Raw genomic sequence first — 27,896 nt, 5'->3', positions numbered from 1 at the left:
TCTCTTACATGCCCTACAATGAGCCAGGCTCCATGCAAGATCTGTGACTACCAGACTCCTTGTAGTCTTTTATTAATTGGCCCACATTAGAAAGAAAAAGGGGGGAAAGAGCAAGAGAATGTGTTTAAAATTAAACTTCTCCTAAGTAGAGCAGTCCGTCAAGTAGAGCCGTAAGAGAAAGAACCTGGCTCTGAACAGCTGCAGCTGGGGGTTCTGGACAAGGTGGCTGACCTGGGCCCAGCCACAACCTCTCTGGGCTTCAGTTCTCTCCTTTGTTCAATATAAAGGGCCAAGTTAATATACAAATATACCAAATATTAATTAGTAATCTCTAAGCATCCAAACATCTCTAAAATTCTGTGATGCTAGGCTAAGTTTTCAGGATGAGTATAAAAGAGTATAAATATAAAAAGAGAAAGAAATCAAGGGCCCGATTTAGAAATACATGAAAAATCAATAGCAAAAAAATCTCAGGAGTCACCAAAATGGTTGAAAATATTCTGTCAAAAATCTGCATCCTGGGGCTTCCCTGGTGGCGCAGTGGTTGAGAGTCCACCCGCCGATGCAGGGGACATGGGTTCATGACCCAGTCCGGGCAGATACCACATGCCGCGGAGCGGCTAGGCCCGTGAGCCATGGCCGCTGAACCTGCGCATCCGGAGCCTGTGCTCCACAACGGGAGAGGCCACAACAGTGAGAGGCCCGCGTACCACAAAAAAAAAAAAAAAAAAAAAATCTGCATCCTGGTCTTGCAATAATCGAAGTGCACACTTTAACATTCAGGTAGCTGAGTTAGCAGTCTGGGCTCTTTCAGTACTACTCTTTTTTCTTATTAAATGAAAATCTAAATATAAAACTTAAATCCCTTCCATTCCATTTGCGCATTCTAAACAGGTCAAATTACAGAGCTAAGGCCATGCTGCCTCTAACACAGAATCTTATTAGATGTTAAATCCCAGGTTAAAATCTTCCCTATTTGTCTCAGCCCTACCCATTTAATCGCTTAAGGAGCCAAATTCATCTCAATGAATACTTTCAATTCCATAAAGCAAGTTACTTTTTTCTGCACACACATATTTCGTTAGAATTTTTTAAGATTAAAAAAATTAACCTATAAAAAAACATTTGCATATCTTCTTTCTACATTTGTTTTGTTTCTCAAAGCTTCATTTATGTGGAGATCCTTTTCTACATGCTCTACTGGTTTTAAGGAAGTAAGTAAAGTAAAGGAAGTAAACTCACAAATGGTTATAAATGAAGCAATGAAGACTTCTATCAACCCCTACAAAGCAGGCTGTTTTTCTCAAGTAAAACTATTTGCCAGTAGTAGAGCACATGAAAAGGGCACGGTGGAGCTTCTACTGAATCTTGCACCACAGTCAGCAAAATCCTAAATAGACATTTCCTTTCTCTATTTACCTAGTAAAACCTACAGAGTAATTATCTACCTCCAAAAAGGTGTTGTGAGGATCAACTTCAGGAATGTAAGGAGCTTAAAAACTGCAACATACCATGGAAATATAGAGAAATAAAGAGCATACTCCTCATATAAGGCTCAACGGTCCTTCAAATTTTTAAATTATTTGGGACTTTACTCAAGTTAAAATTCCCAACCACAGGTTAACCTATGGTACGTTCATAGAAGGTTAAGAACAGTGAGGAACTCACTGAGTAGTGATACGTAAAGATCTACAAGATAACTTAAGTGAAAAAAGCAATGTACCTAAGACTACATATAGTGTGTTATCTTTTGTGTAAAAGGAAAAGGAAGAAAAAATAAGATACTCTAGAGGATATATAAGAAACGAGTAACCATGGGGAGAAAACTAGTATGACTGCAGACCAGGCGCAAAAGAAGATTTCTTACTGTATCTCCCTTTTCATTAAGTTTAGGAAAAAATTTTCCCTATTCAAAAAACATAAAAACTATTTTAAAAATTAAACACACACACACACACACGTATATATACACACATACACGTACAAACACACAATACACATACACACACACATATATACACACATATATATATATACACACACGCACATACACACACACACACACACACACACGCGCGCGCGCACACTTTTCTTAATGGCCAGCTTAAGCCCATACAGCTGAATCTACTTATCTTCGAACTCTACACTTTTTCTTCTACATTAACTTACTCCCTAGAGATTAGGTATAAAAGGAAGACATATTCCATAGCAATGTACCATGACTAATGGATGAATAAGATGTAAGGGCAATAAATGAGCTCAGAAAGAATAGTGTGTGCTGCAATGACTTCACAGACTAAGTGAAATGTAACCTAGGCCTTAAAATAAAAAGAGCTTTTGGACAGGAAAAGGGCAATTGGAAAGCTTTCCAATAGAGAAATAATATGAGAAAAGTAACTGATTAATGCAAAATCCTCAGGGTACAAAAAGCAGACACCAATCTCTCTCACACCCATCCCTTTCTTTGCCTTTGGGTTTCACAGATCCTCCAACTAAAGCCCTGGCAGGGGCCTTAGATACCATATTGTCATCCTTCTCATCTTATAGATGGTGAGTACTGGCTCAAAGAGATTAAATTTGTTTTTCTTGACTAGGTTACTTAGGAGAACTGAGACTAGAAGTCAGGTTTTGTAATTGCTGGTCCAACACTCTCCAGGAACAAGGAACATTATGTTTCCAGTTTTCTAAAGTCAACAACATCTTTGCAGAGCTGCTTTAGTTCAACCAGTGATCCCATTGAAGATTTAGATTTAAACTCTAGACTTCAGCCTTGGACAATTAAATACAGGGATAACTAAATCCAGTGATAACTTTCTCAACCACCTTCATTTAGTTAAGCAAACTGTGAGGGAGGCAGATTATATTAAAGGACCCTGGAGGAGGAGACCTGAGTACCAGCCCTATTCATGTGGTCTGTTCCTGTACAGTGGTTTGCCATTTACCCTTTTTAAATATTAGAATATTTTGCTACTTACTCGCTTAGTCTCAGTATCCTCACTGCAAAAGGAAGAGTTGGTGACTTGTCTCTAAAAATAATGTTTTTAAAAGCTCAATCCTTAACTATCAACCCAAACTCATTTCATGAACTCAACAGAAAGAACTATAATTTAGATCAGAAATTTGGCTTTTTTCATTGTTAGTAAGGCCTAGAACTGGGAAGTCTTCTTCAAACAAAATAACAAACTGAATAATAGATAACTGGAAAAGTTTTGTAACTAAAAGAAAAAAAATATGCTATCTTTTAAACTTTAAAAAAATTTTATCAGTAATTTTTTTAAAGCCTAGACAGTATCTCAAGTTTTTTTTTAAAGTAAAAAGTAAAATGTATTTAAAAAAAAAAATTCTTGAAGGCCAGAATATAAACTAATAATAAGAAGTAAAATCTCCAGAAGCTTAAACAGCAGTTTATGCTTTTTAGAGTAGACTCACATCATCCATTAGTTGGTTTTAGTCTCACCCCTGGAAAGTAGATGGTATTGCTACTTTACAGATGAAGAGGCTGAGTGAGAGATAAGGAGATGTCCCCCAGATGACAGAGTTTTATGTGCCGTGAAACTAGGTCTAGAAACCAAACCTTATACTTTGGTGCCCTTTCCCTGCCCGGCCACATTCCCTCTCCTCCTGGAAAAAAAGAGAGCCCTGCCTATACAAAAGTGACATGAATGCTGTGGCCATGCATGCATGTTTTTGCTAAGGTGCAGTGATGGACTGGTGCCCACCCGGTCAGTTCTCCAGCACCCAGCAACATGGCTGGAGCTATTCAGTGGAGCCAACTTAAATCCAGTGGTGAAGAACACATCCGTCTAGAAATCTGGGACCACTCTCTCTCTGGAAGCCCTCATCTCTCAGCACCTGCCTTTGGGGGAAACTGTTCCAAGAGGTACTAGCCTCCTCCCCCGATGCGGAAGCTGGAAAACAGATGAGGACAAAAGCAATGAAGAGGAAATAGCACTACAAGTTCTTGATTTGTAAAAGCACTGCCCCTCAATCACTCTAATCAGTGTTTGCAAGTTTCTTGAGAAAGTTGAATTTATCCTACTTCAAATGCCTGCTCCTCCAAAGGCCATTCTTTCAACGCCCACATAATTGCTAAGCAACTTTGCTCTCGGGCCCCGATTTGAAGAATAAACTATTGTTACTACAATAAAAGATCCACATCCATGCCAGACCCTCATCTCTCCAGTTCCTTCCTAGCTGTCTGCTAATGCCTCTGCAGGGCCTCCGCTGACGAGAGATGACTAATTAACTGCTCGTGTGGTCTGTTCCTTTACAGCGGTTTGCCATTTACCCTTTTTAAGCATTTTGCTCCAACTATCCTGAAAAGATATCAGGGATGATGAATGACTAAACAGTATTTTAACACATGAGTGCCTAATGCTTACCCTCCTCCCTCCCAAAGATGTAGAGATTACAAAGGTTCTCTGAAATGAGCCCCCTAGTCACAGACTGTTTCCCTTTACAGGATGTGCGTAATGGGCAAAATTCAACACTGAAAAAAAGGGGGGTAGGGATCTCTATTCCGACAAGCTTATCTTAACCGACACAATTACAGAACTATAATTCATAATGGGCAACCTTTTTTTTTAAATGTGAAAATTCCTGTCTGATTTATAAAATTTCAAGCTCAGGGCGAATTACCAGAAAACTCTTCCTAACAGAATGACCAACTTCCTACCAGAGCTATGCCCTGCCTTAAGAGCATTGTCTTAATAGAAGTCCCGCCCCTTACCACAAGGACTCATTTTCCCTTTCCCGACAATATCTTTTCATCCTGCTTGTCACTGCTTAAGGCCTGCTTGCTTTCTCTTAAATTATCTTTATCACACTCAGCCTCAGAAATCTCAGTCATCTCTGACTCAGTGTCTGAATGCCATCAATCACCATCCTAGACACTTTTACCAAATTAATCTCCAAGGGCTGCTGACCTCACATTATCACCTTGTCTGAAAGTCATCAAAAGCCTACAGAAGTAAAAACCAAAGAGGTATCTGAGCTCCGTATTTAAGTCACTTGGCAAGCCAGCCCCTCTTTACATTTGTAGCCTTATTTTTTCCCACCCCTCTGCACCAACTGTACAAAACTAGTCAAACAAGCTTACTCACAGCATCCCAAACAAACCCTGTATCACTCCCCTGCCCCATCCAGGCCTCTGCTCTAATCACCCCTACACCTCCATTTCTACCTAACATAACCGCCATCCCTTTCTGAAGCCTCCACCTCCCAAAATCAAGATGGCCTTCCCCACTCTGCATTTCCCAAGCACTCTGTATTTCTTATCTTACACTACCACACATGATTTTCTCTCTCCCATAAGACTGTAAATTTCTGAAAGGCCCATGTCTTACCTCCCCTTGCATCCCCACAGCACTTAACGTGCTACTCAGAATGAAGAAGGCTTTCAATAAATGCTGAACAAATTCATTCTAAAAATTCTCTTTTCACAGTAAAACCATAATACTTTAACAATGAAAATGCTCTTAGGAAATAGCCTACTGCTATCTCCTTATTTCATTGATAAAAAGACTGAGGCCTGGGCTTCCCTGGTGGCGCAGTGGTTGAGAGTGCACCTGCCGATGCAGGGGACACGGGTTCGTGCCCCGGTCAGGGAAGATCCCACATGCCGCGGAGAGGCTGGGCCCGTGAGCCATAGCCATTGAGCCTGCGCGTCCGGAGCCTGTGCTCTGCAACGGGAGAGGCCACAACAGTGAGAGGCCCACATACCTCAAAAAAAAAAAAAGACTGAGGCCTGAGACTTGCCTGTGTCACAAACTGATTAGTAACAAATCAGAAACAAGAACCCAGGTCTCCTAACTGCCTGTCCCACAATCATGCCCTATACTGGAAACATTCTCTTTTGCCTAGTCACATCCTTCAAGACTGGGTTATTCTTCATAAACTCTAGGAAACCTTCACCGCCCCCTCTGTCCACTGAACTCCTATTCAGCACTTAACGTGAATTCTGTTTCACATACCAGTAATATCTCAAATACCTAACTGCAGCTCAGTAAGGGAGGAAACCCTGCCTAATGTTGTTCTTCCATATCCTTTACGGTGACTAGCAGAGGGTTAAGGGAGGACTCACTGGGAGCATAACACTTATGGACACATTAAGGAAGGATACCTAACTCAAAACCGTCTGTTGTGATGTGTCCACAGAACGTATACCATTGAACTACAGTATATGCCACTGGATTACATTCTACATAGACTACCTTTAATAAGTTATTTTGGATAATTCACTAACTTAGCCCTCTTCAGAAATCAGAAAGAAAATATTGGTAAATTTGACCACATAAAAATTCTTAAATTTCCCTTTAAAAAGAGACACCATAAACAAACAAAAAAGGCTAATAGCTCCAATATTCAAATTACTCCTAGAAATTATTAAGTAAAAGGTGAACACCTTATTTCAAAAATGGACCACAGACATGAATAGAAAATTCACAAAAGAAGCTAATGACTAATAAGTATAGGAAAAGATGCTTAACTTCGCTAGTGATCAACATAATGCAAACTAAAAGAGCTACTACTTTTTGCCTGAAAAACAACACCTGGTGTTTGAGCAGACACAGAGGAGTAAAAATTGCCAACACCCAACACTGGAGAAGGTATAGAGCAGGTTTTCTCTGTCACTGCTGACATTTTAGGCCAGATAATTCTTTGCTGGGGAGCAGGGGGAGGTGTCCTATGCATTGTAGGAAGTTTAGCAGCATCCCTGGCTGAAAACATCAAAACACCTCAAATATCTGTGAATAGTAAAGTAGTTAAACAAAGCATAACTCATCAACACAATGAAATAGCTCATAGTCATAAAGGATGATGGTGTCTGTATCTATGTGCACTGACATGGAAACATGACCCTAACTCACTGTTTAAGAAAATAGGCTACAAAAGCATATGAAATAGGATCCTATTTATATAAAAGGATATATATGTATGAGTATATGCACACATGTGCATGCATGTGTATACATGTAGGAAGCAAGGGAGAGAGAGGGAGAGAGAGGGAGGAAGGATGGTGAGCGAAAGATGTTAGAAAATCATTGCAAAGTTAACTGCATCTGCCTTTGTTGGTAGAATTTCGGGTGCTTTTACCTTTGTCTCTATACTTTTTTTTTTTTTTAAAGATTTGTTTAATATTTATTTATTTTATTTATTTTTGGCTTCATCGGGTCTTAGCTGTGGCACATGGGATCTTTATTGAGGCATGCGGGATCTTTTGTTGTGGTGCCCAGGCTTCTCTCTAGCTGTGGGGGTGGGTTTTCTCTTCTCTAGTTGTGGCGCGCAGGCTCCAAGGCACCTGGGCTCTGTAGTTTGTGGCACGCAGGTTCTCTAGTTGAGGCACATGAGCTCAGCAGTTGTAGCACACAGGCTTAGTTGCCCCGTGGCATGTGGGATCATAGTTCCCTGACCAGGGATCAAACCCACGTCCCCTGCATTGTAAGGCGGATTCTTTACCACTGGACCACCAGGGAAGTCCCTGTCTCTATACTTTAAAGCAGGGGTCCCTAACCCCCAGGCCATGGACCAGTACCAGTCCGCAGCCTGTTAGAAACCAGGCTGCACAGCAGGAGGTAAGCAGCAGGGGAGCTAGCAAAGCTTCATCTGTTGCTCCCCATAGCTTCCCATCACTCACATTACTGCCTGAACCATACCCCCTCAACGCCCCCATTCCGTGGAAAAATTGTCTTCCATGAAACCGGTCCCTGGTGCCAAAAAGGTTGCGGACCTCTGGCTTAAAGTATTGTTTGAATATTCTATGTTCTACCTTTATAATCAGAAAAAGTGAAGCTTTTATATTTATGTAAAATTTTTAAATTAATTTTTAAAATTAACTTTATTAGTGCTCTCTATCTGGGGTTTCAGCTAGAGAGTACCAATAAAATTAAAAAATATGAAGAGATCATCGTAGGACTATAAAGTTGATGAAATTAACTCACTTGAGTCATTCACAGAGAACTATGCTTTGCCATGCCTCTTGAAGAAGCCGCACTATGGGCAACAAAGTCTCCTGATCTGGGCAGCCTCCTTAGATTCCAGCCTCCCACTGGATCACAGCATAAACAAATGTCTTTAAGAAGATAAGTCTGGGACTTCCTGGTGGTCCAGTGGGTAAGACCCCCACACTCCCAATGCAGGGGACCCGGGTTCGATCCCTGGCCAGGGAACTAGATCCCACATGCATGCCACAACTAAGGAGCCCGCCGGCCGCAACTAAGACCCAGAGCAACCAAATAAATAAATAAATATTAAAAAGAAAAAGGATCCTGCATGCCACAACAAAGACCTAGAACAGCCTAAATAAATATTTTTTTAAAAGGAAGATAAATCATGTGTAAGAAGATTTAATTCCAATAAGCTTCTGTTTCTATTTCTCCCACTACTCTGTAAGCTCCTTAAAGAGAAGATCTTTATTGTATCTATTCTGCAATATCAAAACCTAATAAAGGGCTTCCCTGGTGGCGCAGTGGTTGAGAGTCCGCCTGCCGATGCAGGGGACACGGGTTCGTGCGCCGGTCCGGGAGGATCCCACGTGCCGCGGAGCGGCTGGGCCCATGAGCCATGGCCGCTGAGCCTGCGCGTCCGGAGCCTGTGCTCCGCAACGGGAGAGGCCACAGCAGTGAGAGGCCCACATACCGGGGGAAAAAAAAAAAAAAAAAACCTAATAAAGTGCCGAGGGGAGAGTGCCTGATGTCAACAAATGTTTACTAAATGAGTCCCATTTAAGAATTTTCTTTTTTTGGTTTTTTTTTTGTTGTTGTTGTTTAGTTTCATTTAGTTTGCTTCTCTATCACCTTTATTTAGATGTGGGTCTTTTTTTTTTTTTTTTTTTTTGCGGTACGCGGGCCTCTCACTGTTGTGGCCTCTCCCATTGCGGAGCACAGGCTCCGGATGTGCAGGCTCAGCGGCCATGCCTCACGGGCCCAGCCACTCTGCGGCATGTGGGATCTTCCCAGACCGGGGCACGAACCCGCGTCCCCTGCATCGGCAGGCGGACTCTCAACCACTGCGCCACCAGGGAAGCCCTAGATGTGGGTCTTTTAATGTATTTCACTATACTACCAGTATATTCTTTCCAGGAAGAATTTTTGTTTAATTGGAATCTCTAATTCAGGTCATTTTTGAAGTAAAAAAACCTCCATTAGTTATTAGCACTACCAGAACTAGAAGGCATTACTCATCTGACCCGAGATCTAGTAAAGCAGTCCAGTTTCTAAAAATTCCACTAAAGATTTTTGAGGAAAGGGCTCAAGAGGAATTAACAGTGTATGAGAGAGAAGTCTATAGCAGAAGACAGAGAAATTAGGTAGTTCAATTTAGTACACTCTTCTCCAAGAGGCAATCTGAAGCCACAGTGTACACCCAAGGTGATGATAAAGATCACAAATCTGAGGTTTACCTCTCTGCTGCCCCATCCTCTGACCACTCTGTCCCCTTCTAGTCACTATAATATGGCTTCTTTCTATCCCTATCAATGGCATGAAATTGCTTTTTCAAAAAGATTCTGTGGTAGACAAAGAGCTGCACCACTCAAAAAAGGAACTGCTGCCCTGCTACAAGGACTGTGGTTAGCTGAGAGCCTCTAGTTATTAGTACTTTCGGGGTCCACCTCAGCCAATGACTGAGCAAGCTGGTGACACCATTTCTCCCCAGGGTGGACATCCTCTAACAGGCCATCTTTGCTCCAGAGCTCCTGGTTTTGTTAAGTCTGTATCATGATTTGACAGCTCCTTTTCCCAATCCTGTTTCCTCTCTTTTTTCCCATAAGCGTTTCTTCCCAATAACCCTTTTGCACTCCCAACTCTGTCTCAGCATCTGTTTCCTGAAGAACCCAACCTGGGATAGATACCTTCTAAACAATTCACTCTCCCAAGTCTCTGGCACTGAGCAGTCTGGATCATCCGCTCAAGACTTTTTTTGGTCCCATGATATACTATTTTCTAAATTTCTCAAAGAACTTACTCTACCTTGGTCTACCTTTATGGGGTCACCTCCCTTACCCTTCATTCTCCCAATCTGGACATTTCCCAAAGCCCAATTTTGAGCCCCAAGTTCTTAAAAAAGTGCTTTAATTCTGAAAACATTAAGTCACCTGAATGACTCTCAGATCCCTTTCTGGTCTTGACCTATCAACTGAGCTCTGGTTTATATCACTAAGATGAAAGATTTCTATGCTAAATTTGCCTCACATCCAAAAAATCCAAAGGAGAGTTCATTACCTTTCTCCCCAAAACAGGTTTCCCACCCCGATTCTAACTTTGGTACCACCATTCCCTTAACAACAAAACTATGGACTCTCCTACTCTTGTACTTTTTAAATTTATAGTTTGTCCTATTTCTGGATCCAATTCAGATGCCATTCCTCTCTCCACTGAGTGAGCTCCCCTGTTGGCTAACCAGAGAATGTGGGGCTGGGGAAACAAGGGCTCCCCGCCCCCAGCAGCAGCTCCCATTCTCCCTTCTGAGGCCCTAACAAAGACCACTCACCAGGATAAGACCGTGGTAAACATATCGAGCTGACAAAGTTCAATTAGAAGGCTAAGCCTTGAAGATCTTGTCTGCTATCCCACATTTCGCAAATGAGGAAAATGAAGCCCAGCAAGGAGAAGAAACCTTCCAGGGTCACACAAATAACAGAGCAGAGACAAGTCTCCTGACTCCCTAACCAGTGTTCTCTCTCCCGACACTTTTTGCTGTGCCTCCAAGGGATTTACTTTCCAAATCTTTCATCACAGTTGTTCTTATAGAGGAGCTTCACACATTTCTTAAGGTCAGTGACAACTGTTCCTCTAGAAGCATTCTCTGACCTAACTCCTCCAATTCTCACCACAGGTTAGGTAGGTTCCCTTCCTCTGTGTTTCCCAGCACTGTGTACTTTATATCATATTTGAATTGTCGGTTTGCTGATCTATATCACTCACAAGACTTCAAGCTCCATGAGGGTAGGGAGCATATCGGTTTTGATTCCCACTGCCACCATCCCAGTCTAGCACGCGTCAACTTTCACAGAAGTCCCCCACTTGGTCTCCCCATCTCCAGCCTCTCCCCTCATGTCAACACACCCACATTGTTAAAATAATCTCAAAACTCTACCTTTGTCATATATCTACCCAAAAAGTATTAATAACTTCCTCTCTTTACAGGATCAGTTCTAAACTACTCATTCTAACATAGTCCACAAATACATATTAATCATGTATGCTGTACAAGAACGAAACCATCTAAAATGTAACCCCATCTCCCTTTAAATCCTAGTTTTCCACCATGCCTCAAATCAAACACTACTCCACCCAGAGTATTTCCTTACTGCTCACAAATACTCCAAGTTTTAGCTCCTGCTCTTATCCACAATGCCACCATCATACCTGTCATCTTTCTGTGACTATACTGGACAAGATTTGCCCCATTCCCTCCAGAAGCAGCTGACATTCCATCGCCTCCATGAAACGTTTCTCGTCTACAACTGTCTGCATCTTTTTTTTTTTTACAGATTTATTTTATTTATTTATTTTTTGGCTGAGTTGCATCTTCGTTGCTGTGCATGGGCTTTCTCTAGGTGCTCAAGTGGGGGCTACTCTTCATTGTGGTGTGCGGGCTTCTCATTGTGGTGGCTTCTCTTGTTGCGGAGCACAGGCTCTAGGCGCGCGGGCTTCAGTAGTTGTGGCACGTGGGCTCAGTAGTTGTGGCACACAGGCTTAGTTGCTCCATGGGGGATCTTCCCGGACCAGGGCTCGAACCCATGTCCCTTGCGTTGGCAGGCAGATTCTTAACCACTGTGCCACCAGGGAAGCCCCTAAAACTGTCTGCATCTTTTTCTCTATTTCCTTTAAACTTCTACAGCAGCTCCATCTGACAGAAATATGCAAACTACATATGGAATTAAAAATTTTTAATAGCCACATTTTTAAAACATAAAAAGAAACAGGGAGGGCTTCCCTGGTGGCGCAGTGTTTGAGAGTCCGCCTGCCGATGCAGGGGACACAGGTTCGTGCCCTGGTCCGGGAAGATCCCACATGCCGTGGAGCGGCTGGGCCCGTGAGCCATGGCCGCTGAGTCTGCGCGTCCAGAGCCTGTGCTCCGCAACGGGAGAGGCCACAACAGTGAGAGGCCTGCATACAGAAAAGAAAAAAAAAAAGAAACAGGTAAAATTAATTTTACTAATGTATCCAAAATATTATAACTACAACATGTAATCAATATTTTTAAAAGAGATATCTTATGTTATTTTCTTGTACTAAGTCTCTGAAATCCTGTGTATATTTTATATTTACAGCACATCTCAATTCAGACTAGCTACTTTTTCTTTTTTTTTTTTAAATATTTATTTATTTGGTTGCTCCAGGTCTTAGTTGCAGCAGGCGGGCGTTGCGGCATGCGAACTCTTAGTTGCAGCATGCATGTGGGATCTAGTTTCCTGACCAGGGATGGAACCCAAGCCCCCTGCATTGGGAGCACAAAGTCTTATCCACTGCGCCACCAGGGAAGTCCCATGGACTAGCTACTTTTCAATGCTCAACAGCCAGATGTGGTTAATGGCTAATGTACTGGACAGCATGGCCTACAGCCCTCATTTTCCACACTTTCTAGAACTTGCTTATACTTTATCTTGTTGTAGTCATTTCATGTATTATCTTCTTTACTAAACTGCACACTCCTCAAAGTAAGGGACAATGCTGTATATTTTTCACTTCCCCAGAGTCCCTAGCAAAAGGTATAGATTAAAACCTTCAAATTTGTATACTGTTTTGTAGATCAATTTTCTTCAACATCAGTGTTTGGTACGAAACAGTTGGCTGGTAAATGTTCTGTTGTAACACATAGAGGTTGTGAGCTCCATCTATTCAAGCAAGTATATTGTTAAAATGTCTTATAATTCCCATTTAACAGAGAGTCCTAAATACAACAAGCAAAGCAAATTCCCCAAAGTCACCCCGGTGAAGAACTTCAGAATTCCAACCTAGTTCGATCTAACAGCCTGGTGTCCCATTATCTAACAGCATTTTCTCAAATCATCACTGAAGGAAGTCACTGAGAGTTAAGTCAGCTGCCTACCAGCTCCTGCTCTCAACTCCAAGGTAACAGCATCTGCCTGAGACATACAACACCCTATGAACAAAAAGCACTGATGAGGGATGGACTGGGAGTTTGTGGTTGGTAGATGCAAACTATTACATTTAGAATGAATAAACAAGGTCCTAATGTATACCACATGTATAGCAATATCCTGTGATAAACCATAATGGAAAAGAATATAAAAAAAGAATATATGTATGTGTATAACTGAGTCACTTTGCTGTAGAGCAGAGATTGGCAAAACACTGTAAATCAACTATACTTCAATTAAAAAAAGAACTGATGGAGATGTGCTGCCTGGTAATGCAGGTGCTCCATCCTCCCAGAGGTGCCTACCCAGTGAAATATAATACCTTCGACATTGTCCATCTGACAGAACAACTTTTATCCTAACTGCTGTCACTTCTGGTTGGTAAGCCATTGTGGCTGTAAAGCTAAATATTCCTAAGGAAGCAAAGGGTAAAGAAGGCATAGAAGAACCTTGAGATGAAAAAACTAACTTTTCTGACATTGTAGAAATCTCTTCCTAACTGTAAGATCTCCTTATATGAAATTTGACTATATGCAGATTTACTCCCAAATACCTTTCTACAATTAAAAATTAATTTCTGAAAACTGCAGTTTCAAGTAGACACAGATTTTGGGTTTAAAAAAAGGAATCTGAAGGTAGAATGAGAAGAAGGAAATAAAGCAGAAAGCAGAGGAGAAAAATAGATTTATGAAATGAAGCCTTGAGAAACACAAAGGAAGCTGAGGCAAAGACTAACTTAGACTTATGTTGCAGGATTCAGATTCCAATGTGTTAATAATCATTGAGGGGATTACAATAACCCTCCTGGGGGGTGGGGCGGTGGGGGGGTCGGGGAATGAGAGGGCAAACTGAATAAGTGAGAAATGGTTATTCAAAGCCTCTTCCGTCTCTAGCTTCCAGTTACTATGTACCTCTGGGACTGCAGTAAGACCCCAAAGGAAATACAAAATGGGGACCAGGAAGGTTAAGAGCCTCTGAGTCATAAGATTAGAAATGCACTGGCTATTAAGATGGAAGGCCACACACACAAAAGTACCTCGTGGATTGCGTATTATCCACAATAAAGCAAAAGTTTACACATATTTCAAAAAAACAAAAACTTCCAGTCTACCTTACTGAAAAGTTTCTAGCAAGTAAGAAACGGAAAAAGGAAATAATCCAGAATCCATTATTACCATTTTAAGATGTTTGAATGTCTCTTACATGTTCTTTATTTGGAGAGCTGTCTTTACTGTTTCATTTTGGTGAGATACAAAAAATATTTACAAAGACTTTCACAGGCTCGCTCCTAAGTCATGCTCTGGTTCTCTAAATGGGGTTTTTTTTAAATTAGGTATTTAGAACAGAAACAACTTTAACCACAGGGGTTAACAGAAACATAACACTAAAGATTAGGGGAGGAATACTATACATGCCAAATTCACAAGAATTAACCAAATCTTTTATATTGTGTTTCACACAATAAAAGCCCTTTACTGCAACTTGCTTCCTTTATATTTTCAACAGACCACTGGCCTGGCTCAATTACTTTTGTAACTAGCAAGATTAAAAATTTTTGAAGCTAAATGCCTACATGGGAACAGAACACATGGCATTATTCACAAGATACGAAAATCAACCGCAGGGCAAAAATTAAAGAACATTTAGTTGAAAATCTATCATTGAGAAATGAATAAAGATTCAAACTACTCATGTTGTTCCTCAATTTTTTTTCATTTACATCCTCACTAGTTGTGAGCTCTTTTACTTCAAAAGGGCACAATTTAAAACAAAACAAAACCCTGCGTTTCTAAAAACAACAGGATAAGAGTGCAGAGCCAATAATCTTATTCAAGACATTTCCAGCACTGACATGTAATTCACACTGCAACCATAATTGTAAAGTAAAATTATAACAGACGTTGGAAAACTATCACTAGATTTTGCTATATTTAAGAAGACAACACTAACTATAACAGTAAGAGTACTAATTTTAAGGTACTTTTTTATTGAAGTATAGTTGATTTACAATGTTCTGTTAGTTTCAGGTGTACAACAAAGTAATTCAGTTGTATATATACAGATATATATTCTTTTTCAGGTTCTTTTCCCTTATAAGTTATTACAAAATATTGAATATACTATACATATTATGTATAGTAGTGTGCATATGTTAATCCCAACCTCCTAATTTATCCTTCCCTCCTCCTTTCCCTTTCGGTAACCACAAGTTTGTTTTCTATGTCTGTGGGTCTGTTTCTGTTTTGTAAATAAGTTCATTTGTATTTTTTTTAAGATTCCACATATAAGTGATATACGATATTTGTCTTTCTCTGTCTGGCTTACTTCATTTAGTATGATAATCTCTAGGTCCATCCATGTTGCTGCAAATGGCACTATTTCATTCTTTTTTATGGCTGAGTAATATTCCATTGTGTGTGTGTGTGTTTGTGTGTGTGTGTATATATACATATATATATATACTACATCTTCTTTATTCATTCATCAGTCAATAGGCATTGTAAACAGTGCTGCAACGAACACTGGGATGCATGTACCTCTTTGAATTACAGTTTTCTCCAGATATGTGCCCAGGAGTGAGACTGCTGGATCATATGGCAATTTTATTTTAAGGAACCTCCATACTGTTCTCCAAGTGGCTGCACCAACTTACATTCCCATCAACAGTGTAGGAGAGTTCAATTTTAAGGTACATTTTGATTTCTGGAAGGAATACAAAAAAAACTAGTAACAATGGTTACCTCAGGGGCAGGTAACTAGTGTGGGCCAGGGGTTGGAGGAAACTTACTTTTCACTTTTGTAAATGCCCTTTAGTACATTATGAATTTTATACCATATGTATATATGAACTATTCAAAAAGTTTCTTTTTGATGTACATTTGTTTAAATGATAGGCTTCATCTCTTCAACTTCTTGGAATTGCATGTATTTCTAAGTAACACTGGAGATTTAGTATCTTTCTGCAAGACCATCAAAATTCTAAATAATCTGAAGATAATTTATAAACACCAATGGAGAAGAAAATAATTGTTGCTTCTCCTTCAAACAATATGTCCAATACCTATTTCCCTTATGACTTTTGTAAACTTACATACCTAAAAGTAACAATGTCTGTTTCAGATGGCATATTAATAAAGTTTACTAAAATATGGAATCCACACACAAATGTCCCTCATTAAAAAAAAAAAAAAAGACAAAAGAAGGGCACAAACATCAAAACCAAGGGAAAAATTGGTGGAAAAAAAGTTCAATAATGTTTACTCAGCCACCTACATGTATGTAGCACCTTCCTATAGATATAAAGAAAAGTTTCCATCAAAATCTCTCCCAGTAGTTTTTAACTGAATTCAAGATGAACATAGACTTAAACTACAGTTTTTTCTAAGGAAGGGCTATTAATGAATACAAGTATAAAAGCAAGTAAAGAATGTGTTTCTGAAGATTTCTCTCCCACCATAAGCCTATTGCTATCTACTTCAGCAGCTGAAAAGTAGATCTCCACACAATTAGAACAAGCTTAACTTAAAACAATAACTTAGGGCTTCCCTGGTGGCGCAGTGGTTGAGAGTCCGCCTGCCGATGCAGGGGACACGGGTTCGTGCCCCGGTCCGGGAAGATCCCACATGCCGCAGAGCGGCTGGGCCCATGAGCCATGGCTGCTGAGACTGCACGTCCGGAGCCTGTACTCTGCAACGGGAGAGGCCACAACAGTGAGAGGCCCGCGTACCGCAAAAAAAAAAAAAAAAAAAAAAAGAAGAAACAATAACTTAGTTTAGTATCCCTCTGTGTTCCAGCCTGAAAAATAGTGACAGCAAATCAATGACAGTTAAAAAAATGAGTTACGGGCTTCCCTGGTGGCACAGTGGTTAAGAATCCTCCTGCCAATTCAGGGGACACGGGTTCGAGCCCTGGCCCGGGAAGATCCCACATGCCACGGAGCAACTAAGCCCGTGTGCCACAACTACTGAGCCTGTGCTCTAGAACCCACATGCCTCAACTACTGAAGCCCACGCGCCTAGAGCCCATGCTCCACAATAATAGAGGCTGCCACAATGAGAAGCCCGCGCACCTCAACAAAGAGTAACCCCTGCTTGCCGCAACCAGAGAAAAGCCCACGTGCAGCAATGAAGACCCAACACAGCCAAAAATAAAAATAAATAAATTCATTTTAAAAAAAAATGAGTTGCCTTCTAAAAATCCAATTACAGATTAAGCTAATATAGCTGATGACTGCTATGGGGGTGCACAGGCTGACTGTGCGGGTGGAGACCTATACAGCTACAACTCAGGTAGGGAGCCAAAAATGCCACAACTGGAGCCAAAGAGACAGAGGTCCCCTGGAGAGGGTGCACAAATTGCCAGGAGGAAGCTCAAGGAAATCACAGGGAATGTGGAAGAAAGAATCAAGGTAAGGAAAGTGAGGCAGAGTTGGTTCCCTATTTGTTGGAGGGCATGGAGGTGATAAGGGGTGTTCTTTAATGAAGATCAAGATATTGACCTGCAATGACCTCATGCCCAGTTGTTTTAACAAGAAACACCACTGTGGCTAGAGCAGGGGTCCCCAAGCCCCAGGCCGCAGACCAGTACCGGTCCGCAGCCTGTTAGGAACTGGCCGCACAGCAGGAAGTGAGTGGCACGCAAGCAAAGCTTCATCTGCCGTTCCCATCGCTCCCCACTGTTCGCATTACCACCTGAACCATCCCCCGCCGCTGCCCTGTGGAAATACTGTCTTCCACAAAACCAGTCTCCCTACTGCCAAAAAGGTTGAGGACTGCTGGATTAGAGGACAGTCCAACATCTGCTTCTATAGTAGCTTATGTAAGTCACAAGTAGTTTTTAAATTCTGTGTTCTGTATTTTTATCTTATTGCTAAGTTTAATGAAAATCTATGTTTGCCTCAACAAATATCTTTTATTTTTAATAAATTTTTTTGTCTGCGTTGGGTCTTCATTGCTGCACACGGGCTTTCTCTAGTTGCGGCAAGTGGGGGCTACTCTTTGTTGCAGTGTGCAGGCTTCTCATTGCAGTGGCTTCTCTTGTTGCAGAGCACGGGCTCTAGGTGCACGGGCTTCAGTATTTGTGGCACGCGGGCTCAGTAGTTGTGGCTCACGGGCTCTAGAGCGCAGGCTCAGAAGTTGTGGCTCTCGGGCTTAGTTGCTCCGTGGCATGCGGGATCTTCCCAGGGATCGAACCCGTGTCCCCTGCATTGGCAGGCGGATTCTTAACCGCTGCACCACCAGGGAAGTCCCAACAAATATCTTTCTTATGTTAATTTTTTCTTTGTATTTTAAGTTTCAAAATTTATACAGATGGTAATTTTTGTTTTACTCAAAAATATGCTATTACTCTTCAATAAGTGGTCCTGGGAAAACTGGACAGCTACATGTAAAAGAATGAAATTAGAACACTCCCTAACATCATACACAAAAATAAACTCAAAATGATTAAAGACCTAAATGTAAGGCCAGATACTATAAAACTCTTAGAGGAAAACATAGGCAGAACACTCTATGACATAAATCACAGCAAGATCCTTTTTGACCCACCTCCTAGAGAAATGAAATAAAAATAAACAAATGGGACCTAATGAAACTTAAAAGCTTTTGCAAAGTAAAGGAAACCATAAACAAGACGAAAAGACAACCCTCAGAATGGGAGAAAATATTTGTAAATGAAGCAACTGATGAAGGCTTAATCTCCTTTAATATGAGCTGCTCAATATCAAAAAAACAAACAACCCAATCCAAAAATGGGTGGAAGAACTAAACAGACATTTCTCCAAAGAAGATATACAGATTGCCAACAAACACATGAAAGGATGCTCAACATCACTCATCACTAGAGAAATGCAAATCAAAACTACAATGAGGGGCTTCCCTGGTGGCGCAGTGGTTGAGAGTCCGCCTGCCGATGCAGGGGACACGGGTTCGTGCCCCAGTCCGGGAAAATCCCACATGCCGCAGAGCGGCTGGGCCCATGAGCCATGGCCGCTGAGCCTGTGCTCCGCAATGGGAGAGGCCACAACAGTGAGAGGCCCGTGTACAGAAAAAAAAAAAAAAAAAAACTACAATGAGGTATCACCTCATACCAGTCAGAATGGCCATCATCAAAAAATCTACAAACAATAAATGCTGGAGAGGGTGTGGAGAAAAGGAAATCCTCTTGCACTGTTGGTGGGAATGTAAATTGATACAGCCACTATGGAGAACAGTATGGAGGTTCCTTAAACTAAAAATAGAACTACCATATGACCCAGCAATCCCAGTACTGGGGATATACTCTGAGAAAACCATAATTCAAAAAGAGTCATGTACCACAGTGTTCACTGCAGCTCTATTTACAATAGCCAGGTCATGGAAGCAACCTAAGTGTCCATTGACAGATGAATGGGTAAAGAAGATGTGGCGCATATATACAATGGAATATTACTCAGCCATAAAAAGGAACGATATTGAGTTATTTGTAGTGAGGTGGATGGACCTAGAGACTGTCATACAGAGTGAAGTAAGTCAGAAAGAGAAAAACAAATACCTTAGGCTAACACATATATATGGAATCTAAAAAAAAAAATGGTTCTGAAGAACCTAGGGGCAGGACAGGAATAAAGACGCAGACGTAGAGAATGGACTTGAGGACACGGGGAGGGGGAAGGGTAAGCTGGGACAAAGTGAGAGAGCGGCATGGACATATATACACTACCAAATGTAAAACAGATAGCTAGTAGGAAGCAGCCGCATAGCACAGGGAGATCAACTTGGCGCTTTGTGACCACCTAGAGGGGTGGGATAGGGAGGGTGGGAGGGAGATGCAAGAGGGAGGAGATATGGGGATATATGTACACGTATAGCTGATTCACTTTGTTATACAGCAGAAACTAACACACCATTGTAAAGCAATTAGACTCCAATAAAGATGTTTAAAAAATGCTATTAGTTAATAATAAAATTTAAGTATAAAAAATAAGCTTTTTGACTTGTGGTTGCCAAGCGGAAAGCGAGGTGAGAGAGGGATGGATTGGGAGTTTGGGATTAGCAGATGCAAACTATTATATATAGAATGGATAAACAACGAGGTCCTACTGTACAGCACAGGGAACTATATTTAATATCCTGTGATAAACCATAATAGAAAATATGAAAAAGAATGTATATATGTATAACTGAATCACTTTGCTATACAGCAGAAATTAACACAACACTCTAAATCAACTATACTTCAATAAAGTAAATTTTTAAAATTAAAAAAAAAATTTTTTAAATAAGCTTTTTGGGGACTTCCCTGGTGGCACAATGGTTAAGAATCCACCTGCCAATGCAGGGGACACGGGTTCGAGCCCTGATCCGGGAAGATCCTACATGCCCTGGAACAACTAAGCCCAGGCGCCAAAACTACTGAGCCTGCGCTCTAGAGCCCGCAAGCCACAACTGCTGAAGCCCGTGCACCTAGAGCCCGTGCTCCGCAACGAGAGAAGCCACCGCAATGAGAAGCCCTCGCACTGCAAGGAAAACCCAACACAGCCAAAAGAAAAACAGTAAGATTTTTGTACTAAACTGGGGGACCTCAAGGAAAATATTTACTAATTATAGCAGTGACCCAAACACATTTATCTAAATGAGTACTGTACTGCAAAGAAATCTCCTTAAAAGTCAAAAATAAATTTATTCCCAAGATGATGCCAATACTCCAAACTTTTCACAACTTCTCTTCACAAAAGAAGAAATAATGTAGTTTATGAGCTACGGCAGGGAAGAATCAATATCATTACTTTACAATATCCAAAATATATGTACATAATAATAATAAATTAACTCTCAAAGATAACAGACGATGTTTTCCTTGAAAATCTCTTCTTCCTCAGCACCAGTGTTGCCCCAAAGTGGTTCTTATATCCCATTTATGGTCCCCTGGCTTCCATTCTTCCTCTCACCACCTACTGTAGCCATTCCCCAAGGCCACTGTTGAACCTCTTCTCTCCTTTTTCCAAGCTTCAACTACCAAGATCCTGTACCAACAGCCCCACACTTACCCAAGGACATCATCTCCAGGCAAATATCCATCCATCAAAAACTCTTTCTTGGGCTTCCCTGGTGGCGCAGTGGTTGAGGTTCTGCCTGCTGATGCAGGGGACGCGGGTTCGTACCCTGGTCCGGGAAGATTCCACATGCCGCAGAGCGGCTGGGCCCGTGAGCCATGGCCGCTGAGCCTGCGCGTCCGGAGCCTGTGCTCCGCAATGGGAGAGGCCACAACAGTGAGAGGCCCGCATACCGCAAAAAAGAAAAAAAAAAAAAAAACTCTTTCTTATACATACACACAAACACACTCATATCCTACACTCCAATCAAAATCAGTTACACAGAAGTCCCTGTAAATGCCTGATTAATTCCTGTGGCCTGCAGTAGTTCACAGGGATCCCTTAGAGCTAAAAGCAGTCAATAAATACCCATTGAAAGAAAGAAAGAATGAATGAATGAATGAATGAATAGGATGGGCTTAATCCTCCTCCCATTTCCACATAATCACATTCTAGCTTTCTTCAGAGGTAATTTCAAAGCTTTTTCATGAAGTAATTCCACCAGTAAAAAGTACTGGTCTTGGGCTTCCCTGGTGGCACAGTGGTTGAGAGTCCGCCTGCTGACGCAGGGGACACGGGTTCCTGCCCCGGTCTGGGAAGATCTCACATGCCGCGGAGCGGCTGGGCCCGTGAGCCATGGCCGCTGAGCCTGTGCGTCCGGAGCCTGTGCTCCACGACGGGAGAGGCCACAACAGTGAGAGGCCCGCGTACCGCAAAAAAGAAAAAAAAAAGTACTGGTCTCTTCCTCTAAAATCTCATGGGCTCTTATCTTCTATCACATTCATCATGGGCTCTTATCTTCTATCACATTCAACATCTTCCTCTCCATAGTATTCCTGTACTTCTTATCTCTACCACCAGATCTTACATTTTTTAAGGATAGGGTAATTGTCTAAGTAATATAATCTATATATATACACAGAAAGGCAGAGAGACTTCTCTAACGGTTGCCTATTCTTTTAGTTTGCCTACCAACATTTAAACTCTTTGAACGCAAAAATTCATATGTTTCTTTTTCCCCCACCTTCACTATCATATCACCCTTAGAATTAGGCACAGTATCTAACACATGAAGTGTCACCACTCACATCAAAAACTGTGAAGGTAATTCAAAAAGACAAGTGTCCAAAGTATTTTAAAATGGCCATACAGTTTTCCAAAGCAATAAATTTTAACCTCATTTTGGGTATGTAATTTTTAGTCTGCTATTTAATAAATCAATTGTATGATATTTTCTCCAAGGAGATATTAACTCTTAAGAGCCTAAAAATACTGATCTTTTTATAAAATTAGCATGGTAATTTACACAAAGTATATGCAAAAGGTTATTTATGAACAAATGAATGAACGAGCAAATTAAGGCAAAAACTCTATTCCTAGCGAACGTCGAACTTCAGAGTCAAAACTCCAAAAAGGAGAGAACTAAATAGAAACTTGTTAATATTTCCAATTCCAGAAACACTGGCAAGATGAACAGAACTGAATCAATCCCGAAATCTCTCAGTTAAGCAGACAGAGACAAAATACAACGACACATTTGCATTATCAACATCCTGTGGGTAAAAGCTATGCACTAGGATTTAATACTTCCTGCCAAGCCCACAGTCAAGAATCCTCCGGACACTTTTTCCATAAGCAGCCACAAAGACAATTTTGAATGGTGTACAACAAAAGTAATAGAAAATATTTCGTTAATGCCATCAATTGGAAGAGAAAAAAATGAAAAAATAGTGAAAACAAACAGAAACCAAATAGTCAAATGGTAACCCTAAATCGAACATCATAATTAAATGTAGTTGGTCTAAACACACCAGTTAAAAGATTGTTAGAATGGATTAAAAAAAGAAAACAAGACACAACTACATGCCATCTACAAGAAACTCACTTTAAACATAGTGGTATAGGTAAATTAAAAGTAAAAACAGTGAAGAGTAAAATGCAACTCTATTCATAATCACCAAAAAATGGAGATAACACAAATGTTCTTCAAGGGTGAATGGATTAACTATGGTACAACCATACAATGGAATACTGCTTAGCAATAAAACGAATTATTGATACACAACAACATAGGTGAATCTCTAAGGCATTATGCTGAGCAAAAGAAGTCACTGTCAAAAGGTTACATACTGTATGACTCCATTTTTATGACACTGTAGAAGAGACAAAACTATAGCAATTAAGAACAGATCATTGATTGCCAGCAGTTGAGGAAGAGGGGGGCAGCATGAGGGAACTTTTGGGGATGATGGAACCCTGATTTTGGTAGTAGTTATACAAATCTATATATGTTAAAACTCAGAACCATCCACCAAAATAGTCAATTTTACTCTATGTAAATTTTAAAAATAAAGTCAAATAAAGATTAAATAGATGATCTCTATGAAACCTTCCAGACTATGTTTTTATGAATGAGAAAAAAAAGAGAAGGGTAAAAGGAAAACAGGCAGAATGCTAAGTCCTACTGGCATAAAAGCCACTAGTCATGAGAACCTCCTGATTACTGCACAAAATATACAAAGCAAACTCAATCTTCAGAAATTCACTCCCAGAAGAGGCTAAGAAAATCAGACATTCAGATCCAAAATGTGTATATTTTTAAATGTCTATGAATGGCTCTTCTTGTCTGTTTCCATATTTTACACTTTCAAGAAGCTGCCAATTTCTCCTGGCTAAATGCCACTTACCCTGCTTGGGGTTACTCAATTTACAAGCATTCCTTTATTTATACCTTATACGCTCATTTAATGATGGGGTCTTTGGCAGTCACAATAAAGACTCTGCAAAAGCACTTGCTTTTGCAAAGCGCCAGATCAGAGCTTCTCACCCGGAAACTAAGGTCCCTGCGGCACACGGCACACCCTCGATTCGTTCCAGACCTGAGGACGCTAGGTCTTCCTCCCTAGTCGGAGAGGGTACCCCACCGCCAAAGCGCCCCAAAATTGGAGGCCGCTGCGGGCCAGGCTCTGGGGCACTTCTCTCTTCTCAGAACTGCCTGGTAGCCTGGAGGGCATTTGGCCGTTTTGAGAACTGCCCCGGTGCGGAGCGTGCCCCTTAGAGGGCTCTGACCAGTCACCTTGGGCAAGTCCCTTCCTCTCCCAGAGCAGGGAGGAAACTTTGGATAGGTTTCCTAAGGGAGCTTCCCACCGCCCTCTCCGAGTCAAACTTTCTGGGCCTCCCGCGCCAACAGGGAGACCAGCTCGCCCCTCAGAGCCCCCCACCCGCGCCGTCCCTTGCTCACCAGGAGCCCTGAGGGAACTAACGCACCGGTCCGAGCGCGAGGCCCGAAAGCAAGAGGGAGGCGAAAAATGCCAAATCCCGGTCTCGGCTCCCTCCACCCCGAGCACCAGGAGCCCTGAGGGAACTAACGCACCGGTCCGAGCGCGAAGCCCGAAAGCAAGAGGGAGGCGAAAAATGCTAAATCCCGGTCTCGGCTCCCTCCACCCCGAGCAGGCCGCTCGGCCGCATTCCGGTCCGCCATCCCCTATGGTCACCGCCCGCCTGCCCGCTTCCACCCGGTGGTAGTAGAGCACGCGCCGGGTAGGGGCGAGTGCGGGCCCGCGGTAGGCGGGTGCGCCCACCTTGAGCTGGGACTTCGAGACCTTGCCGCTGTGGTCCAGGTCGAGTGCGGTGAAAGCATGCCAGATGGCCTTGAGCAGCTCGTCCTTCAAGCCCCCCATGGCCGCGGCCCTGCTACCCCGTCTGCCGCGACTGTCCCGCCAGCCACTCGGCGCGTCTGACGCCCCTTGGCCTCTGCCGCCGCCACCGCCCGCCGCGCTGTCACCTGACAGCGGCAGACCCCGCCCCCGCCAGGCCCCGCCCACTCGGCGCCCGCGGGGAACCGCGCTGTGCAGCTGGAGCTCTGGGTCCGGTGGTCTGCCTCTCCCTGCCGGTAGGAACGCCCGGCCTTCTTTCCCGGCTAGAACGGCAAGCGCTACCACGCATCCCCCTAGTGCTCCCAAGACCAGCTCGGGCCATTTTCGATGCTCGCATGCCCCCCAAACAAGAGCCCCTATCCCGAGAAAAAATATGAGAGTCCAGCGTCCCACAGTGAAAAATGGAGCCCTGCTCCTGACCCGGGGACGGGGTCACTGTCTGAGGAGGCCAGACAAGATCCCCAAAAGTCCCCGGTCAGGGGCTCAAATGCTGGCACAGTACCTAGTGGGAGAGGAGGGGAAGGGGAAGCAGGGAAGGGCCTCGAGGGAAGTTGGTGCATGCATTTCGCAAACGTCTCTTGATGCCTACTGTGTAGTGGTCTCCGGGGGCAAAGAGTTGAGGTTTAAGGTGGGTTTAGAAATCAGAGGGTCAGACAACCTTTTCTAACTCTCAGCTGTTGAGGGACAGTTCACAATTTAGGAAGGGTTTGATGTGGGTAATGCTGCTGTTTCCTGATGTTTCTGTGCTTGCATAATAGGAGATCTGGAAGGACCCCAACAAATCACTCCACCCATCTTACTAATCAGAATGGTTGGACCATTCAAAAGAAACTATCTGTGCCCGGAAGAGCGTCCTTCTCATTGCAGATGTTCATTTGATATCTGTTAACAATGATCACTTGACCTCTTTGGGCTTCAAATGTTCCACGTATGAAATGAGCGTGGTTGCTCCAGATGTTCTGGAAGGGTTCTCCTAGTGCTCACATCCTAAGATAATAAATATTGCTGGCTGACTCCAGTCTGATTAAGTCACCAGGCACAGTGCCTTGCATCTCCAATCCAAGACCAAATCTGGACAAAATGGATAGAAAAACAAATACCAAGAGTTTTCAAAGGGAAACGGTTCTCAGATGAAGTTTGGTTTTGTTTTCCTCTTTTATGTTCCTAAAGGCACATATATGAACTTTATTAAAAGGAAAAGGGCATCATTAAAAGGAAGGGGGATTTGGAAAAGAGCAGAAAAGGAAGGAGCAGCTTCAGTGAGCTTCAGGCCAAAGGGAACTTGGTGGGGCAGAGGAAAGGATGGCCCAGTTGAAGGGAAGGGGCAAAAGCAGAGGGACTGTCAGTCTCTCACTGTGAGGGCCCTAGAGGCCCCACTTCTCCATTTGTCAGGACTTTCCTTGCTCTGCCAGAATCCAGTCTCTGTCAATGATCTTCCCCAACTCCAGCTCAAGTCTGCCAGTCAACAAAAACACATGATTTAACCTCTAATTTCTTCATGCCAGCTCAGCTTTCCCTAGGTAGTGACAAAAAAGAAACCCTCCTAATTCTCAAGGTTCAGATTAACCACTAGATGACACTCCTTCTCTCTCTGTATCTGGAAGCACCAAAAAGATATTTCAAAGCTTTGGGGTGGGGGGTGGGGGTCACATAACCAGTACATTTTGAACTTTCAAATTCCTACTTCTTGGACTTCCCTGGTGGAGCAGTGGTTAAGAATCTGCCTGCCAATGCAGGGGACAAGGGTTCGAGCCCTGGTCCGGGCAGATTCCACATGCCACAGAGCAACTAAGCCCGTGTGCCACAACTACAGAGCCTGCACTCTAGAGCCTGCAAGCCACAGCTACTGAGCCCACGTGCCACAACTACTGAAGCCCGCGTGCCTAGAGCCTGTGCTCTGCAACAAGAGAAGCCACCACAATGAGAAACCTGCGCACCGCATTGAAGAGTAGCCCTTGCTCGCCGCAACTAGAGAAAAGCCCGCGCACAGCAACAAAGACCCAACGCAGCCATAAATAAATAAATAAATAAATGTATATTAAAAAAAAAATCCTACTTCTTCCACAATCCCCACTCTCATAATCTGAACAAATTTTAAAGCAAAATGATGTCATGGAAGGAGCTGTGCTTTGGAACCTAACACATTATATTAATTATCTACTGCTGTGTAACCAACTAACCCAAAATTTAGCAGCTTAAAATAATAATAAACATTATATCATATTTTCTGTGGGTCCAGAATTTAAAGGCCATATAGTTCTGGCTTGAGGTCTCCTGAGAGGTTTCAGTCAGGATATGGGACTGTAGTCATCTGAAGGGGAGGCTGTTGCTGTAGAAATTACTTGTACCATGGCTCACCCACATGGACTTGTTCACAAAAGGCCTCAGTTCCTCCCTGTATGGGTCCACCTACAGGCTACTTGAGTGTCCTTACAACATGTCAGCTGGCTTTTCCCAGAGCAGGTGGTCTAAGAAAGAGAAAGGTGGAAGCTGCAATGTCTTTTATGATCCTGCCTCAAAAGTCACTTATCATTTCTGCAATATTCTACTGATTACTCAGGTCAGACCTATTTAAGGTGGGAGGGGAAATACAAAAGAGCGTGAGTATCAGAAGGCAAGAACCACTGGGACCCATCTTGGAAGCTGGCTACCCCACGGATGTAGGGCAGAATCCAGACTCCACCATTTGCTTACCTATGAGCAAATATGAGGCTTCATTTCTTCATATGTAAAGTGGAAATGCTAATATTTATCTTGCAAAACTGTGATGAGGCTTAAATGAGACACTAGTACACATATGAGACACAGCATCCTGGTACCAGGCAACTGTTGATATTTGGCTCATGTGGTAGTTCTGTGCGGTGTCAATTTAACTAAACTGAAATTCAGTTCCCCAAATTTCCCTTCCCAGTCTGGTTCCAAGATAAGATTGGTCACAAGAGAAATTTGTGTAAGATTTGAAAGGAGCAAGTGAAGCAGCAGCCCTTGTGCTCTGAAGATGCCAGGTACCAGCTGCAGATTGTAAACTTGTTATTGACCTGCTGGCACACTGTTGGTGCAGAGC

General features: G+C 42.4%; 1 protein-coding gene across 1 annotated transcript in view; it reads right to left on the bottom strand.

The window, feature by feature from the left end:
* The window catches only part of SWAP70 (switching B cell complex subunit SWAP70), an 81,200-nt gene extending 56,311 nt beyond the window's left edge, over positions 1–24,889 (bottom strand). Inside the window, exon 1 of the mRNA XM_082844310.1 lies at positions 24,758–24,889. Coding sequence (XP_082700436.1) covers positions 24,758–24,856 — 99 coding nt within the window. The 5' untranslated portion in view covers positions 24,857–24,889. The remainder of the gene's footprint in view (positions 1–24,757) is intronic.
* Positions 24,890–27,896: the final 3,007 nt, after the last annotated feature.

This window comes from Leucopleurus acutus (assembly GCF_964270905.1).
Source record: "Leucopleurus acutus genome assembly, chromosome: 8".
Taxonomy (NCBI): Eukaryota; Metazoa; Chordata; class Mammalia; order Artiodactyla; family Delphinidae; genus Leucopleurus; species Leucopleurus acutus.
The sequence above is the reverse complement of the archived record's forward strand: the minus strand, read 5'-3'. Positions and strand labels throughout refer to the sequence as shown.